The sequence below is a fragment of the Microcaecilia unicolor genome, chromosome 1 (assembly GCF_901765095.1).
Source record: "Microcaecilia unicolor chromosome 1, aMicUni1.1, whole genome shotgun sequence".
Lineage (NCBI taxonomy): Eukaryota > Metazoa > Chordata > Amphibia > Gymnophiona > Siphonopidae > Microcaecilia > Microcaecilia unicolor.
The window spans coordinates 384,346,028-384,358,530 of NC_044031.1; the positions used below are offsets into that span (position 1 = coordinate 384,346,028).

General features: G+C 40.9%; 1 protein-coding gene across 1 annotated transcript in view; it reads right to left on the minus strand.

Moving 5' to 3' along the window:
- Positions 1 to 12,503, minus strand: part of ADSL (adenylosuccinate lyase) — a 163,636-nt gene that overhangs the window by 77,688 nt on the left and 73,445 nt on the right. The window contains exon 5 of the mRNA XM_030210566.1: positions 10,445 to 10,616. Coding sequence (XP_030066426.1) covers positions 10,445 to 10,616 — 172 coding nt within the window. The remainder of the gene's footprint in view (positions 1 to 10,444; positions 10,617 to 12,503) is intronic.

The following is a 12,503-nucleotide window of genomic DNA, read 5'->3' on the forward strand; positions in this document are numbered from 1 at the left end:
ACTGGACCATGCTTTTGAAATTTTTGTCTGAGGTCACTGGGGTGACCTACCCAATGAAGATGGACTATTGTCTGCTACATTTTAAACCTAAAGGAGTTCAAAACCCAATACATCAGTTTGCTGGACAGCTGTTTGTGGCAGGCAAGCTGGTGTTAGCAGCGGCTTGGAAACAACCGTCACTGCCGGACCTTCAGAAAGTCTTGCAGAAATTAGACTATATCTGCCTTATGTCAAAACTTACAGCACTACGGAATGGTCGTCTAGTACAACATCAAAAGACTTGGAAGCTCTATGAACAATGGTTATCCACCCGAGATAATACGGGATAGTAAAATATATGACATTAATGAGTGGGTTAAAGCGGGGGGAGGGGGGAAGGGAGGGAGGGGTCTTGTAAAACAGAAAGAGTGGAACTAGAAATGTGAAATAGTTCAAGAAATATGACTAGCAATATGGTTGTATTAGAAATGTTCTATGCTTTGATATGTTTATATATGAAAATAATAAAATAAATGGTAAAAAAAAAAAAAAAGAAAAGAAAAACAGTGCTACCATGCTGAATCTGGTAAGCCAGATGAGTAGCTCATGTTGAAGCAGATTATGCTCATCTAACTTGGTAGAACACAGCCAACAGCTGAATTGTACAGCTCTGACCAGATAGGAAATAAAAATCTTCTGAACTGAATGTTTAACCATGCATAGAGCTGTCCCAAGCAGCTGTTTTTTTTTTAAAGGTAAAGGCAGTTGTGTTTTTTCAAGTAGGAAATGTCTCTAGGACAGAAAATAAAGGGAAAAAAAAGGATCCTTTTTCCCTTGCTGAAACTGATATTTTCTCAGGTAAAACTACAGATTATTTCATAATATCAGAAAACGGAGAACAGATTGTGGGAAATACAGCCGAGATCCTACGCCAAGATAAACAATCTAATTTCCAGCACAGACGTACTGATAGGAGATCTTACGCTGCGAAGAATAAGGCTACATAATGCACAATATGAGAACAGATATACAAATGAACAGCAAGCAGTATGTACCAGCATATTCACAAATACAGCTGTCAAGATTAGCAATTATCTGACCTCAAGATCCACACCTGAGAAAGAATAAAAAGGAAGAGGCACTTAATGTGAGCTGCCTCCCTTCTTTTTTTTCATTGTAAGGAAAGAAGAGCTAATAAACGTCCAGATTTGCCTACCAAGGCCCCGATACGCAAAGCTTACTGTTCTCAGAATGTCCGATTTTGACCGGTCCAATCCAGTTTAGCAAGCACATTATTCAATGAGTAATGCACAAAGAGTTTCTGCGTGGTTTTTACCATTAAAGAACAACAAAGAGAGTCCAAATCTCCCGCAAAAAAACCAAGAAAACAACAAGACGAGCGGAAGAAATCCAGAAAGACCAAACTGAAGTCACAGATGTTGAGAAACCAAAATAATTTATTAGGACCCAATAAATAGGTCCTAATAAATTATTTTGGTTTCTCAACATCTGTGACTTCAGTTTGGTCTTTCTGGATTTCTTCCGCTCGTCTTGTTGTTTTCTTCTGGTTTTTACCGTTTGCAGTAGCAGCCAATGAGAATCGTATGCAACTGTATTACAACGAGCTGATTAGTATTTAAATGTGCATTCCAAGCAATTCACTGCCTTTTCCAAGCAATGAACAGAAAGGAGTGCCTACCTTTATTGAGGAAATATCAGGAGCTATCGCAGCATGACAGTGGCTTCTTAGTGGAGCAGTCTGCTGTCATATTTAAATAGTATTTGCACGTGTGTGTGTCCCACATGTAACAGAACTGTGAAGAAGTTGTCTTAAAACAAAAAAGTATGTTGTGGAGGTGCACCCATGCATCCACAGTTTTGAAAAAAGCTACACATGTTTCATACACGCACATATGAACAAATAAACTCCCCAGGGCATGAAAGTTGGCGTGGAACCCCACAAAAAGAAAACTTTCACAACAGGTGGTTTATTGCTTAAAATGCGTGTATGAAAGCTATGTGTAGCAGTGGAATACTGTGGAGACGCATCCATAGCACATGCTATTCTGAGCATGTTCATAGCATTGACGCTTACTAAGCAACTGTCCTATGCATGTGCTGCTTAGTAGGTGGCTGTACTAAGCAAACACAGCTCATTTGAATGAGATTTCTTTTGAGCATCACTCACTATTTCAAACATTAACTTTTACCATGATCTAAAAGCAATGAGGTTTTTACAGGGACTTTTATGCACTGGCGCCTGAGAGTCATACAGCTAGGAGAGTCAGGCAGCATATTTAGAAAAAATATAAACACCAGCTGACAGAAACAGGAAGAGAATTCTGGCGGGAAAAAATTGACAGAAAACTTAAAGCAGCATCTATAAACAAAACTATAGTCCTCCACATAGACAGTCACAAATAAACATTAAGGATTAGATTCTATATATGATGCCTAAAAAATCGGCGCTAAAACAAAATATGCCTAGGCGTGTTCTATAATGTATGCCAAAATTTAGGCGTACTTTATAGAATATGCCGAGCGCCTATCTGCGCCACTAAATTTAGTCATGGGCAGTTATGCCAAGTAAAACTTGGTGTAAATGCTGTTGCCTAAATTATGCACGGACCGGGTATATTCACGCACTGGGTGTATTCTATAACTATGTGCACAGATCTTAGAAATGCCCATGACCCGCCCATTCCACACCCATGGCAGCACTCCCTTTTCAACTATGTGACTTAGAATTTATGCACATCACAAAACAGAATATAGGCTTAGACAGTTCTGCATGTTAATTCTAATTAATGCCAATTATTGTCAGTAATTGCTTGTTAATTGGCAATTATTGGCGCTGATTGGCTTGTTAACTAATTAAGTTGCATGCACAAATCCACAATACGGATGGATTTGCGTATGCAACAAGTTTCGCTATACAGAATCCAAGGGTAACTGCTTAAAGAAACTGGAAGAACAAGGCTTTCTGTCAGTAACTCATGCAGCTGATCAGGAAAGAGTCCTTGCTGTGAGGAATGAACAAGGCACATACCTGTCCTGTGTGTGTTTAAAAAGGAACAGTAACACAGACAACACTAGTGCACTGAAATAGCTGAAATAAATCAGAACAGGCTCACCAAATGCAGGCTGACTTCCAAACGAGACATCGATGGTCTGGGTGGGAATGGGGGGGTGGCAGAGACCTCTGAGATATACAGTTCCAAAGATCAATCAAAGAATGCAGCAAAACTCTGGTCGGTTAACCAATGGTAAACTATACCAATGCAATAAAGATTTCAACCAGTACTGCCTCAATGGTCTGAACACATTTCAAATTACAGTTTACACATATTTCATTCCTTTATATGTTTGACATTTATGGACAATGTCAGTTTGTGGGATAATGTATCAAGAATTTTGGTGGCCCAAGGGCCACAGTAAAATACAGGCACGTTGTTCCACTACATGTCAGTCAAGAAGAGTTATTTATATGATTTGCTCTATATAGATCAGTCAAAACGTGCATTAAAAACTAGATTGGCAGAACACAAACACTGCATTACAGCTAAAAAAATTGGCAGATCCCATGGTTAAACATTGTGTGGAGTATGGTCATCAATTTATGGATCTAAAATGTATGGGAACTCATCAACTACCTGTGAAGCACAGAGGGGACATCTCCAAAATTTTGCAACAGTGTGAACAGCGATGGAGTTTCAAATTACAAACAGTGAGTTTCACTGAATGGTCGAATAGAATGGGATGCATTCTTTGTGTGCATTGTGCTTTATGGAGGAGTAGCCTAGTGATTAGTACAGCGGGAACTGGGTTTGATTCTCACTGCAGCTCCTTGTGACTCTGGGCAAGTCACTTAACCCTCTATTGCCCCAGGTACAAATAATAAGTACCTGTATACACTATGTAAACCGCTTTGAATGTAGTTGCAAAAACCACAGGAAGGTGATATATCAAGTCCCTTTTCCCTTTCCCTACACTGACTGGAGATTGAAAGTTGGCGCTCTTAAGCCGACTCGTCGCTATCTTTAAACAGTTGTTTTTTTGGTATTTTGTTCCTCCTCCTGAAGCAGCTACGCAAAAAAAGGGGGCCCTTTGTCGGGGTTTTGGACTTGAGCTGTTACACGACAGTGTGTAGGATTTGGAAGCAGTTCACCACATTTGTAATGGAACGACGCATCTTAACAAGCTAAGTGAAGCAGTACAGTTTTTGTTGCAGCTCCGTTCAACAGAACTGACAGATAAGTGGACAACTGAATTAAGACGGAGATTAGAAGACACTTTATCTATGCATAATTTATTATTATTAGAACCTGGTTTTTTTTTCAGTAGTGGGTTTTTTCTCCCTAGTTAGGGAGTTGTTTCCCACTACTGGTTTTTTTTAGTCTAGAAGAAGCCTATGATAGTAAACCTCACTGAGGTTTGTTAAAAAGTCTACAACTTTCCTCGAGGCAGTTGAGACTTCAGTGTTGATTTAAGATATTTCTTAAATTCATAGGTACAGTGTATTCTTTAACAGTTCTTTGAGAAAAAGTGGATTTGAATAGTTGATATTGTTTTGGAGTTCCAAGTACATTTTTTGATTTTTGGGTGAATTATTATGCATATACTTATTTTACATTTGTGTGCAATGATTGAGAAAGATCACACAGAGCTTTTTGCTTAAGGGTGTTATGTATACTTTTTAAAAAAATTTAAATTTAATTGTGGCTATAAATGACACGAGTTTCTGTGCTCCCTCCTCCAGCTTCAGATGAGGACCTTTGAGCAAAAAGATAAACATATTCAAGGGGAGCGAGCGAAGCAAAATATCTTTTATAAGTTGTATCACTGTAAACCAGAAGAGTTTTGCTTTAGGACAGTCCCACCAGACAAGAATAAAGATGACACTTTAACCACACCCTCTCCCCTGGTGGCCTGATCCAGACCTATAGAGCGCCTGAAGGCGGTCAGGAGTGTAATACCACTGGTATTCACAGGGAACTTAAGGAGATTCTTATACACTATGTTCCACTGTGACTGCTGCAAAGAAAAGCCCAAAAGGCATTCCCACTGTCTCATCTTTCAATCTAAATAGATGACCAAGCAGGAGGGCTTTATACAATCGAGTCCCACTCCCGCCCCCATATGAAATACCTTTGTCAGGGCATAATTCTCTTGCTCCTAATGTGGCAGTACTTACGACTCTCAAAATCCTTGAGTTGTTGTGGAGTGTCCAAGATGGCATCATGATCACTGGCTGGTGAGTCTTGAAGTTTAGCTGCATAGTGGGAGTTCCATTGGCTATGCATTTTGCTTCTATACCTCAATGCCGAATACCAAAAGGAAGGGTATGGTTAAGGCTGTTCCCGAGCTGGTCCAAAACTCCTCTCCACTGCAGCCGACAATCGGCCATTTCACCACCGGAGCTGTGATGAGAACTACTACTACTACTTAACATTTCTAGAGCGCTACTAGGGTTACGCAGCGCTGTACAGTTTAACAAAGAGAGACAGTCCCTGCTCAAAGAGCTTACAATCTAACAGACAAGTGAACGGTCGGTCCGATAGGGGCAGTCAAATTGAGAACCAGAGAAGAGGGTCCTGCTGTGGGGCAGTATGAAGGACGAACTGCCACTTTGTGACAAGATGTCACGGGGTCCCCTCCAGAGCCTAAACAGCTACAGTGTTCAGTGGCAATATCAGCATTTCCAATGGGGTCAGAGAAACCAGAAGAAGCGGTTAATCTGGTCATGCCTCTAAAAGGTCAACAAAGGAGCAGTGGCGTCTGTGCCAGTTTCTCCCACTGTGGCTACCTTAGAAAGCCTTTGGAAGTTGCTGCAGGACATGAAAAACAATGTTTCAAGGACATCTCAAGAGGTAACTTCTTTGAATACAGAGAGGCATTATTTTCAAAGCATTTAGACTTACCAAGTTACGTGGAGAGGCATTTTCGATATGATGCACTGAGAAATTGAGCCCTGTCCCCCCTTGTGTATTAAATTGCAGAGTTAGGAGTTATCAACTAGAGGGTTACATGTAAGATTGAAAATCGCCCCCATTACCAAAATGCCTGTCCAAAAACTCATCAATTGCTGTTCCAGATCTTCAAAACGTTGGCCCTGCCCATGGTAAGGAGCATAAAGGTTCATCAAAGTGAACAACTGCCCCATACTTCCACTTTCAACATTATGAAACGGCTCAGCTCCCAGGGAGCACACTTGACATCTTTATTGATCAAAATCCCAACCCCACTAGTATTGAGCAGTTTCTGATTAGCGGTAGGATTTATGTATAAGAAGCCTCTCACAGCGGCAAAGCAGGTGAGTCTCCTGTGAAAAGCCCACTTCCACCTTACTGCGGAGTGCCTCCTTAAAATATAATTGCCTCTTTTGGGAAGAATTCAGGCCCTTTACATTGTAGGATACAAATTTCAATATAGCCATACCGAGAAATTCTCAACCCATTGCCCTAGTAACCACATGCCATACTGTCCCTGTAAACCTGATAATGCCCCCAAAATCCAAAACAAATATATCCCTCCCTTACTCCGTAGCGATTGAACATTAAAAACATTAAAACATTCCCTCCAACTTCCCCTTTCTCCCACCCTCCCTCCCCCAGCTTCTACATACTCCCCCATTCCTTCTCCAAATGTGCTAAAACAAATCACTCTCCCCATCACAAAGTAAAAAGCAGAGAGAGAGAGACAGCAGGATACCACCTCCACCCCTCCACAATTTAAAACTGCAAAGCAAAGCTTAAGTAACAGTGGTGGTATACTACCCCAACCGTGCAATCTGGACAGATGACACACTAAAGCAACAAAGGTAATTTCACATCAAATACTTAAGATAGAAAAGCAATTGATGATGCCAATCCAATAGGGCCCTAGGGTCGAGGGACATTAGGAGACCCATCCCCAGAGCCATTGCGCTGCAGCCTCCATCTGTTCCAATCCACTCTCTGCTAGCATGGCCTGTCCCCTTGTGGTAGAGGAATTTTAGTATGATGTTCCGCTGAGAGAAGACCAGCATCCAACAAAGCCTGGATGCCTCCTCCTTAGAACGCACCCTATATTCCTTCCCCACACACTAAAAGGAAAGACCAAAGGGATATAGCCAGCGGTAGCATACATTAGCTTGACACAGTTGCAGCGTGAAATCCCACAGAGCCCTGTACTTTCAAAGACTAAGAGGAGAAAGGTCAGCATAAATTTCTAAGGGATGGGTATCCCAAATAAATAATTTATATATCAAATATATATCATCATGTTCATTGTTGATTTAATCATGAATTGATAATGAATGTTACTGTTGGGCAGACTGGATGGACCAGTCAGGTCTTTATCTGCCATCACTTACTATGTTTTTATCAGCAGCTTCTTAAAACAATAACATTGGAAACATACCACAATAACACGTGGCAGATTCGCCCTCGGTGTAATCAGTGTATTGTGTGCTCTCTCCACTTGTTGACAAGATTCACCTTCTCCAACTGGGGCTGAATCCAGCAAGGAGACCACAATTTGCGCTACCACCATTTCAGCATTTGCATATTCTGGGGTGTCAGGCACCCCCCAGATCTAGAGGTTGCATCAACAATGTTTGTCCAAATCCTCTAACTTGTCGAACAAATCCATATGTTGCTGTTGAAAGATTTGGATTCCAAAGCACCTATACCATCAGAGTACTCTTCCAGCTTAGTCTCCACAGTTTCTCGTCTGTTCCCCAGATCCGCAGTGTATGTATGTATGTATATCAGTAAAGACAGCAGCAATTTCCTCTCTAGTGGCCACCACATCCTCTTTGAAACTTTACAGTTAAGTCCCAAAGGTCAGTGAGCAAAAACAGTTGTTCCATCGCGGAATTACAGTGCTGCTCAGCCCCTGCGGTATCCTAAACTCTATGCCTCATGGCATTGGCACACACCATCTTGACCCCCTCTTGCTGCAAGGAGCCAGCTGTAGAGTATAAGAATTTCTGTAGATCTACCGGCTTCTTTTTCACTGTCATCCTTCACAATAATGCCCTCAATGCTGAAGAAGTTCAGCAGGTAAGAGTTTTGCCACGTTTAAATTTGGAAAAATATGCTATCTGTGGAGGGGAGGCACGGAGCTATCCCCTCAACCATCCATAATAGATTACATCACTTCCTCCTTATATATACTTTTCTGAGCACATACTTATCACAATTTTTATATTAGGAAATGTTTTGTATATTTATGAATATAGTTTTGCATTTTTTATCCAGTTTATGTTTCACTCATCAAGTGGAAAGGCTAGCACCAAATTAAGGGAATATGGAATGGAACATGGAAATTCTCCCTCTTTCTGTTTTATCTTATATCATTAATAATCTGTGCCATCCCTATTTTAGCTCACATGTGTTGTATCAGTTCTCAAAAGGGAAATTAACAACATTATTTACCTTTTAAAATGAGCAGGTGCAAAGCAGATTCTGCATCCTTTGCACCTGTAGTTTGTGCAAGTGGCCAAACGGGAGCAAAGTAACAGTGTATACTTTTGGAAGTCCACCATGTGTGCACTAATTTAAGTCCCTACCTTAAATGCCCACAGGGCTGCCTATTTTCAATGCAGCTAGCAGCATGCAGGCCAGGGAAGGCGCACATATTTTGAGCCACATGTGAAGAGGAGAATTTTAAGTCAGGACATTAAACCTGGGTAAATGCTGTTCAAAAACTGCCTTCTGAACAATCTTACTATGAGTCAACGGAAAAGGATTAGGGAGGAGGAAGACTAGATATGAAAAAGCAACAGTTAAAACAATTCATCCTCTACCCATCTTTTTTGGAATATAGTCGACACTATTTTGTGCAGTCACTTGGTAATCATCAAAACAGAGAAGCCCGAGGATATATTGGTTATATAACGGCTAAGCAATGCTTCAGCAGTTAGTCTTACAATCGCTGGTTTTAAAGCATAACAAGCACCGAATAGTGTCATATCGTTATTAAATCTGAGGGCTTCTGTCTTTTATATAAAAATGTCTTTAAAAAAAAAAGGGGATTTGTTTTGTATATCTTGATGAGGACTGCCTTTTTAGTGTATATTAACATTTGGTACACTTTGAGGCTCATTTTCAAAGCACTTAGACTTACAAAGTTGCAATTGCTCCAGCACAAACCACAGCTAAGTACTTTTATAGTACTTTTTTTGTTGCACAGCATTTACATGAAAGAATAATCATTGCTAGTGTTTTAGAGGTTTTTCAGACTAATGAGGATTCTCGCCAGCGTGAGCTTAAATTCTGCCACGCAGAGCAGAGCGGTCAGCTGTCCTGTTAAAAGTGTTGTCAGCTGTTACCGAGTTTCTGAAGTCTTTTCCTCTACTATCTTACAGTTATTATTATATTAGAGAGATCAGCTTGCCCTAAGTAGATATTGTATGTTCAAATAATATATAGGCAAGTACCAGGAGACTTGTTAAATCTACACTGGACAATTTCCTGGAGGAACACTTCATTAACTGTTATTAACAGAGACTTGGGGAAAGCTACTACTTACCCCTGTGGCCAGTAGCATGGAATCCTGCTACTTTTGAGACTCTGTCAGGTACTTCTAACCTAGACTGGCCATTATTGGCAACAAGATTCTGGGCTACACTGATCCTTGGTCTGACCCAGCAGGGCAACTCTTATGCTCTTATTCTGCTCCCCCTTATCACATGTTTTTCCCACCATTCTAATTTGAAATGTTTTATGGTTCAGATCAAAATGTCCACTTGATTCAAATGCTTATGAAAGTCAACAAGGCATACCAATATTTCCCTCAAACTGATGTCAAGTTAAGATGTGGTCAGTGTTTGGATGCTTGAGAAAGAATCCAATCTGATTTTTATACATGCTCACGCTATGGTATTAATATGCATGTGAGACCAGACAAGCTTACTATTCGCCAGTGACACAGATCTCTCAGCAACTGCTTAAAAAAGGGGTATCCCCAGCTAAGAAAGAGGAAGGGATAGTAGATGGTATGGACAGGCAGACTGGATAAGCTATATGGTCTTTATCTGCCTTTATTTTTCCCTGTTTGTAGACTGGTGTAATTAACCTATCTATGTCACAGGGAAATGCTCACACAGCAAGACCAAATTAAAGAGTTTGACTACTTTACATTCTCTCTTGTGCTACAAAGTTTTTCTGGGTTTAAGCCTAGGGATGCTTTTTCTGATTTCTTCTATTAGAAAAGTTGTCTAACAGCATTTGGCAATCCCTGATTACACATTTTATCAGACTCAGTTTTTCATGGGTGTTTATGATCATGTACAGTTTTCAAGTTTAACACGTGTCTAAAAGACCAACTAGATTTTATCACGTAGCTTGCTAAGCCAGTATTCTTTCTCTGTTCAAGTCCCCTCTTTGTGCAGCAGTGAGATTTGTTGTTTATTGCCTGTGATTTGGAAACATTTTGTGCTCATACTTGCTGTCTCCTCCACCCCATGCAACGCACTCACTTTGTCATGGTCTCCCTCAAACAGCTGCAGGAAGCTGGCCTGGGTGCCCGTGGTGCCCTTCACCCCACGAAAGCGGAGCTCATTTCTTGTGCGCTCCAGATTCTGTAGGTCTATGCAGAGGTCCTGTATCCATAAACAGCATCGTTTTCCTACTGTGGTCAGTTGTGCTGGCCTGCAGTCAGAGTGAAAAATACACAACGCCTGAGATTTCCTGCTAGCAACAAGCACAAAACAAAACACACTGGTATTACAACTATTTCAAAAGACAGAAATGCTCATTTGGTTCACATAATCTCTCTCACTTATTTTGGTATAGGAGGTGGGCATAAGTCTTTGATTGTTATCCAATGTACCCTGTCTAATGAAGAGTCCTATCAGTTATTGGTTTCCCGTCAAAATGACTCAGTTCATCTCTACACTTCTCTTCATTTTATTGCCTTACTTGAAACAGATGCTCTATTCTTCCAGGCACACCCTGGAGCAGCTCACATGAATACATGGTTTGTGCCCAGGAATCTATTTTTTTTAATTATTTGTTGCATTTGTACCCCCCCATTTTCCCACCTATTTGCAGGCTCAATGTGGCTTACATAGTACCGTCAAAGGTGTTTGCCCGGTCGGTTGAACAAATACAAGGTTGTATGGTGATCGAATGAGGTATATGTGGAGGGTAGAAGGGATGAAGGTTGTGTGTTGTCCAGTACGATCATTAGTCATGCTGTGTTGCTTGGTGAAGAGGTTTATGTAGGGTCGTTGGGGTAGGCCTTTTTGAAGAGGTTGGCTTTTAGTGATTTCCTGAAGTTCAGGTGGTCATGGATTGTTCTCACAGCTTTTGGGAGGCCATTCCATAGTTGTGCGCTTATGTAGGAGAAGCCGGATGCGGAAGTTGTTTTGTATTTCAGTCCTTTGCAATTTGAGACGATCCGACTCAGTTTCTTATTGGTAGATCTATAAGGTCTGTCATGTATCCTGGGACTACACCATATATAATTTTGTGGATTAGAGTGCAGATTTTGAAGATAATCCGTTCTTTGATTGGGAGCCAATACAGCTTTTATAGAAGGGGTTTGGCACTTTCGAAGCGTGTTTTGCTGAATATCAACCTGGCTGCTGTATTTTGGGTGGCCTGGAGTTTTTGTGTGAGTTGTTCTTTGCATCCCACGTAGATTCCATTGCAATAATCTGCATGACTTAGGACCATTGATTGTATTAGGTTTCGAAAGGTTTCCCTTGGGAAGAAAGGTTTTAATCGCTTGAGCTTCCACATTGAATAGAACATTTTCTTTATTACAGAGTTTATTTGGCTCTCAAGAGTAAGGTTGCGGTCGAGTGTGACGCCAAGTATTTTCAAGCTGTCTGAGGTAGGGAGGGTGTGTCCTGGGGTATTTATGGTTGTGGGTTTGTACTTGTTATGTTGAGAGGAGAGGATGAGGCAGTGTTTTTTTTCAGTGTTCAGTTTCAGTTGGAATGAGTTTGCCCAGGAGTCCATGATGTTCAAGCCATCGTTGATTTTATTGGTTATTTCTGTCAAGTCATGTCTGAAGGGGATGTAGATTGTAATGTCATATGTGTAAATGAACGGGTTGAAACCTCGATTAGATAAGGACTGTGCCAGTGGAATCATCATCATGTTGAAGAGTATTGGTGATCCTTGAGGTACACCGCAGACTGCTGTCCACGGTGGTGATATGTTTGAGTTTGATTTTACTTGATAAGTTCTGGTGGTTAGAAAAACTTTGATCCAATTAAGTACATTTCCTTCAATCCCGAAGTGGCAAAGTAGTCTTAGTAGTATGTTGTGGTTTACCATGTCGAATGCACTCGACATGTCGAACTGGAGGAGGAGTATGCTTTTACCTATGGATATCTCCTGCTTGAATTTGGCCAGGAGGGTGACTAGGACAGTTTCGGTACAATGGTGAGAGTGGAATCCTGATTGTGAATTATGTAATATTGAGAACTTGTCCAGGTATTCCATAAGCTGTTTAGTCACCAAACTCTCCATCATTTTTACTACTAGTAGAATAGACGGAACTGGGCGGTAGTTGGTAAGATCGTT